The sequence below is a fragment of the Sesamum indicum genome, linkage group LG3 (assembly GCF_026168435.1).
Source record: "Sesamum indicum cultivar Baizhima isolate 11 linkage group LG3, ASM2616843v1, whole genome shotgun sequence".
Classification (NCBI taxonomy): Eukaryota; Viridiplantae; Streptophyta; class Magnoliopsida; order Lamiales; family Pedaliaceae; genus Sesamum; species Sesamum indicum.
The window spans coordinates 1,928,159-1,934,158 of NC_142659.1; the positions used below are offsets into that span (position 1 = coordinate 1,928,159).

The 6,000-nt window shown below is 35.4% G+C and overlaps 2 protein-coding genes across 2 annotated transcripts; one reads left to right on the forward strand and one right to left on the reverse strand.

The window, feature by feature from the left end:
* Positions 1–1,665: 1,665 nt before the first annotated feature.
* Positions 1,666–3,552, forward strand: LOC105157000 (Ribosomal L18p/L5e family protein). The gene has a single exon (XM_011073284.3). The coding sequence runs from the start codon at positions 2,081–2,083 to the stop codon at positions 3,170–3,172; it is 1,092 nt and encodes a 363-aa protein (XP_011071586.1). The 5' UTR covers positions 1,666–2,080; the 3' UTR covers positions 3,173–3,552.
* A 367-nt stretch (positions 3,553–3,919) lies between these two features.
* Positions 3,920–4,540, reverse strand: FDC1 (2Fe-2S ferredoxin-like superfamily protein). The gene has a single exon (XM_011073282.3). It carries the CDS (start codon positions 4,470–4,472, stop codon positions 4,017–4,019), a length of 456 nt encoding a protein of 151 aa, XP_011071584.1. The 5' UTR covers positions 4,473–4,540; the 3' UTR covers positions 3,920–4,016.
* Positions 4,541–6,000: the final 1,460 nt, after the last annotated feature.

Here is a 6,000-nt window from a genome sequence, read left to right on the forward strand (position 1 = left end):
TTTATTTTATCTAAATACTTAAATTATTTTGTGGGGTAAGTATACTCTCCTTCTCTGTGATTTTGATGTAATTATACGTAGAACTTCATTGCTTTGGGTAATCACAGATAGCACTCTTGGAGTTTGCTTCCGTCTCGTAAATAAGTTCCTCTGTTGGTCAAAATTTACTAAACTTGCTAATATTAACAAAAAGAACTAAATAAAAATTGATATTTACCCTCGATTATTGATTACTGAATGAAAATCGATATTTATCATCGATTGTTGATGACTGATTTATTGCAGGTTAAATATTTTTTTTTCCGAACTAAACTATCTTTATAACGGTGAAGCTCCTCATATGCATTAACGTGTAACTTAAAAGAAGACAAGTGTAATTATCCCATAATTTATTATTGAAAAGAGATATAAATTCTTTTTAAGTTTCAAATTTTTTATATAAAATACATGAGTTGATAAAATTTTCTAAATAAATTCGGCCGAGATCACCTCCTTAAGTTAGAAAGTTTATACTATTCGTATGCTTTCTGCCGATATATTTATGAATAGGATGATTATGTCCCGACAGCAACAACTAAAACTGCTGGGCGGCTCTGCTCCTCAGGCAATGGCCAGCAAATGTTGTCTGATTTGGAAGCAGTGGGTTGGTTTTATGAGCTCATAAACCTTTTGACTGTTTCCACATGAGAGAGAGACAGAGAGTTGACGAGTTTTTGAACTTTGTCCGGGTACGAAGCAAAGAATAAAGAAGTACTCTATGTGTATGGGGATTTTGGTTTTGGGCAAGTCCATAAGTTTTGATCATCTTTATGATGTATTAAGCGTATGATAGGTCCATAAGTTTTGATCATCTTTGAGGACAAAACACGGCGACGGAAAAATAGAGCCCAACACATGGGCTTAGCAGGACTGCACTCACATCCGTTTTGGACTGATAAAGAATCGATGGTCGTATCGGACCACCAGCCTGATGAATCACATGCTGGTCCAAAAATAAGTAAATAGGTAAGTGAGCTGATTAATTGAGAAATATCAGATCTAGTCAGAACTAGTAAAAATGGCTTTGTGGATTTGTTATAGGTACCATGCACAATCCTTCTTGATGTGTCTTGATTTCGGTACGCTCATAACCATGGTACGTTCATAAGTTCGTTGTAGAGGTTTGGGATTCTGGCGAACTCATGGCGTTGTACTTTTATGGGTTTGCTAAAAGAAACTAATTCTGCTACATATGCTTATGTGCAATCCTCTTTAACACGACTGTGGAGTCCAACCAGTTACTTTTCATATAATAGAAAAAATCCAACAATTAAGAGGGTAAATCGGAAAATCATGTTAAAAGGGTACGATTAGGGCTGAAAAAATAATCAAATTACTCGATGCTCGATTGTAATCGAATGATAAATATTCATTTGAGCGCTATTTGTTAAACTTAACAAACTAAACTTGAGTAAATTTTTTTGTTTGATAAACTTTTGAACTTGGTTCAAACTCGATTCCATTAGTGCAAAAATAATAAAATATATTTAAAAATATTAAAATTATTCGAACCCGTGTTTTATTCAATTAAAATTTGTTTGAGCTCGAATAAATTAATATTTAGATTTTTAAATTCAAATATAATTTTTAAAGTTGACTAATAATTCAAATAATGATGTGTTGTGTTTGATTAGAATCAGATACAAACCCCCTAAGAGTGGGGACGATCCTAACAAATCTGCCATTTATTAATTTGGATCGGGTGTGGGTTATGGATGAAAAAGAGTAGGAAAGAGAAGACACGGCTGCCGGCAGGTGTGCTTTATTTTCAGACACAGGCACACACGACCTCTCAAAGCCTCCGTTCAGGTGGAGATCGATCTGAATCTCCGGCGAAACCGCTTACTTTAACCGTTCTTCCGGCGTTGTTGTTGTTGTTGTTGCTTGGGTAAGTTTTCGTGTAAACTGAGTGACTGTATGCCCAAGAAATTGGCACATGAAGAACTGTTCCTGGAGCACCAGCTGTTCGACGGAATGTCGCTTAAGGAAATTCTGTCGAGTTTCTAGCTCTTAAAAGGTCTGCTGCTTTTGCTACTTAGCAATGGCGTTTTTGCTTCTCAGAAGGGTCATCTTCATAAGATCAACAACAAAGTCGCTTCTATCGTCCCAGTGTAGTAGATTTTCTTCTGGGCGAGCCACGGAGTTTCTTGGTCATGACAGGGGATATTCTGTTACTAATAGGCTTCATCTGTCGCCCCTATTTCCAGAAACTAGTGAGGATGATATGAAGCATTGCAAAATTGAACTTGTGGATGATACTGCGTGGCAGGTCTCCTCGGGTTTGGCTGATGCTTGGAGAGGTAATATTGAGGACAAAGCCCCCAAAATGAACTCTGCTTTTATTGATGGAGAGGAGGATGGTGGTGATGGTAATGGAGTGATTAGTTCCTTGGATTCGAATCAGGAGGATGCAAATTTTGATGATATTGAGGATATGAGGATTCGTGGGAAATTGTTTTATAAGCTTGACAAGGATTCCAAAGAGTATGAAGAATATAAATTTGATTTCCACAGGAGGAAATCTGCAAGGAATGAGAAAGATCAGAAAGAAAGTAAAGAGAAAAAGAAGAAAGAGAATTCAAATGGCACGCCAGCTTCCATTGTAGAGATAGCTTCAAAGAAGGATCAGCCAAGAGAAACCAAGAAAAGCAAAAAGAGCAAAACGGAGTTGTTATTGGGATGTGACAGAAAGAAGAACTTAATCTCTCGGCTTCATGAAGTGGGAGATTTATACGTTGGAAAGAAGCAAAGAACTCTCACTTTCAATCAGCAAACGGCTCCCTATCATGAACCATTCTGTTTGGATATTTATATATCTAAAGGTTCTGTACGTGCTAGCATAATTCATCGTGCCACTAGCAATGTTGTTGCAGTTTCACATTCTATTTCCAAGGACATGAAATTTGATCTGGGGTCAACTAAGAATAGGAGTGCTTGTGCTGCTGTTGGGAAAGTGTTGGCTCAGAGAGCCTTGGCTGATGATATCCATAATGTTGTATATACGCCAAGAAAAGGAGAGAAATTGGAGGGGAAGCTGCAGATTGTGCTGAAGTCTATCATTGATGGTGGGGTTGAGGTCAAGGTGAAACTGAAGCAGAAGAAATCAAGACAAACGAGATGCCTGCCACCATGAACTCAAGATACCGTTATTGATCAGAAGCAAGATGTGTTTTCTTTTTCTGCATTCCATAAATGATGAGAGTATTGGTCCTGATTGTTTTCCGTTAAAAAGGAGTCCTCCAAGAGGCATACTCTGCTGAAGGTTATCTGCGTCTTTGAATTGGTTAACACTGGAGTTTGAGGTCTTTGATATGTCAACCATGGTATTCACTGATCACGAGAGAGTTTGATGCTTCCCTCCCCTATATCTTGAGCTAAATGAGCATGGAGAGTTTCGTCTGCTGAAGCAGATGTTAGTATAATTACAGCGTATGGTGTGTGTTTGAGGTATGTCATTTCGGGAGACTTCTTCCGTTTTCGCAGCCAACTTGATGAAGGAAGGCTGTTTCATCCCTGGATTTGCAACTCACAAGAAAACGGCCTTCATTGGGTAATTGCTTGAATATATTTTAAAATTTGATTTGAATTTAATTAATGAGTAATCCGACTTTATACTTTGATTTGAAATTGATGCTAATGAACTTAACATTCGCGTACCAATACAATCTTAATCTAGGACATGATGGTTCTTTTCCACTAGAAATTTGCTAGTTCTGTAATTAGATTTTCTATTTAAAATTCTATCGCGTCTTCTATTTCATTAAAAACAGTGGCCCGATTGTGAAGTTCCCCCTTCTCAATGAATAAAATTTTTTTACACCTGAGTTAAACTATCTATTTCAAATTTGGATCTCTCTTTAACATTTGCTGTTCATACACATGACAAGAAAAAAATAGTTGGATACTATTTGGAAAAACCCAGATAAGAATACTTGATAGACAAAGTAGGAATCAGTAGAAAAGGATTCCCATCCAGTTTAATCATTAGCAGTAGCCAACTGCAGAGACAGCAATTCCTCCTCGGGTATAACCTTTACATGACAATCCGACCTCGGATAAGACACACACAGTAAAGCATAGCCCCGCTCGACGACGTCGTCGCTCAGCATGCCCTCGCTCTGGTCAACATTCCCGGCGACGAGCCGAGCCGGGCACGTCATGCACACGCCGAGCTTGCAGTCGTGAGGCACTGGCAAGTCGCTGTCCAGAGCCTTCGCGAGGATGGTTTCATCTGGCTCCACTTCAAGCTCCGTCCTCTTGTCGTCTTGCTCTATGACTACTTTGTAGGCGCGGATCGAGGTGGACAGTCTCCGGCGGCGGCCGATGCGGCTGGCGTTGGGGGTGGAATGTAGCTTGAGCCGGGGACTGTTTAGCTGAAATGTTTGGTTTCTGAAGTTGAGAAGAAGAGATGATGATGAGTGGAGAGCTGCCATTTTTGTGGGGGTTTGTGGGTGGAGGAGATGGTTTGTTTGTGGTAGTTTGAGAGGATAAGGTTTTTCTTGGTATAAAATTTAATTTCTCTTTTTTCTAATTTATTTATCAATATCTATAATGATATAAGAGAGAATAACCTCCACCCTTACAAACGACAGTTAATGATATTAATGCACCAATTTTTTTGTAAAACCAAAAATATCGTTTCACTAATAAGATAACTAACTTATTCAATATTTTAAATTATATATTAATTGATAAGTTATTTTTTTTCTTTCTTTCTTCGTGGTTTTTAACGTAATATATTGTTTTATATATTTTATTTTTATTTATAATATCTTTAAAACATAAAAAAATATTTATTATAAGTTCACAAGAATGACATATCACAATGATTAGTTATTTTATAATAATATAAAAAGTAAAGTCACGCCATACTCATAAATGGTGGTTAATGACATTGGCGGACCAATTCTTTTATGAAGCCAAATAAGTCATCCAATTGATAAGATTATTAACTTATTCAATTTTTCAAATTTGACATTAACTAATAAATTCGTTTTCTTTTCTTTCTTTTTTTTTTTTTAATATAATGTGTTGATTTATAAATTCTACTCGTATTTATAATATATTTTAAAATTTGAAAGATTATTTACTATATGCACGCAGGAACAACGCGCTACAACGGCTAGCACAAAAAGAAAAGACCTCCCATACTCACATGCACCAATTTTTTTGAAGTCAAAGGTACCCTTCAACTAATAAAATAATCTATTCAATTCTTTAAATTTTATACTAATTGATCAATTACTTTGCTTTTTTTTTTTTTTCTTTCTGTTAACGAAATGTATTGATTACATATTTTACTCTTATTTATAATATATTTTAAAATATAAAAATATTTATATACACGCAAATACTACTAGTATATATTTGTGTATACTACTGTAACGAACTTTTGTAGCCGTGCCAAGCCTTGAAGCAATAAATCTTCTTTTTTTATATTCACAAATGGTGGTCACTGATACCACCGTACTAATTTTTAAATATAAAAATTATATTTTTAATTAGATAATTTAAAAAATTAATTATATATATTTTTTAAAACAAAAGTGACTCAACCTCATCTTACACCACTTCATAAGCTCTTTAATTGTAGCATTATTATCTTAAATTGATTTTCTTTAATTTATTTCTTTCTTTTATTTTTTTAAATATGATTTATTCATTTATATATTTTCTTTTTTTATATAATATAATTTAAAATATTAAAAAAATTATTTATTATATGTAAGCAGAGACGATGGAGGTTTTGTTTCATGGAATTTTTTTTTTCTTAGGCAAGAAGAGTCAAAATGGGGAATGCTAATGGAAGGGAAGAGGGTGGTGGCGGCAGCCCATCTAGAGTGGAGGAGGGCGGAGGTGAGCAAGTTATCATGTAATTGTCAAAATTATTTTCTTTCTGATTTTTTATGGGTTCTTGAAAAGGCTTTATTTTTGGTTGCTTTAATTGTCAGAATTGTCTGT

Coding starts and splice junctions, on each gene's coding strand:
- FDC1 (XM_011073282.3), bottom strand. CDS start 4,472: ATGGCAGCTCTCCACTCATCATCATCTCTTCTTCTCAACTTCAGAAAC.
- LOC105157000 (XM_011073284.3), top strand. CDS start 2,081: ATGGCGTTTTTGCTTCTCAGAAGGGTCATCTTCATAAGATCAACAACA.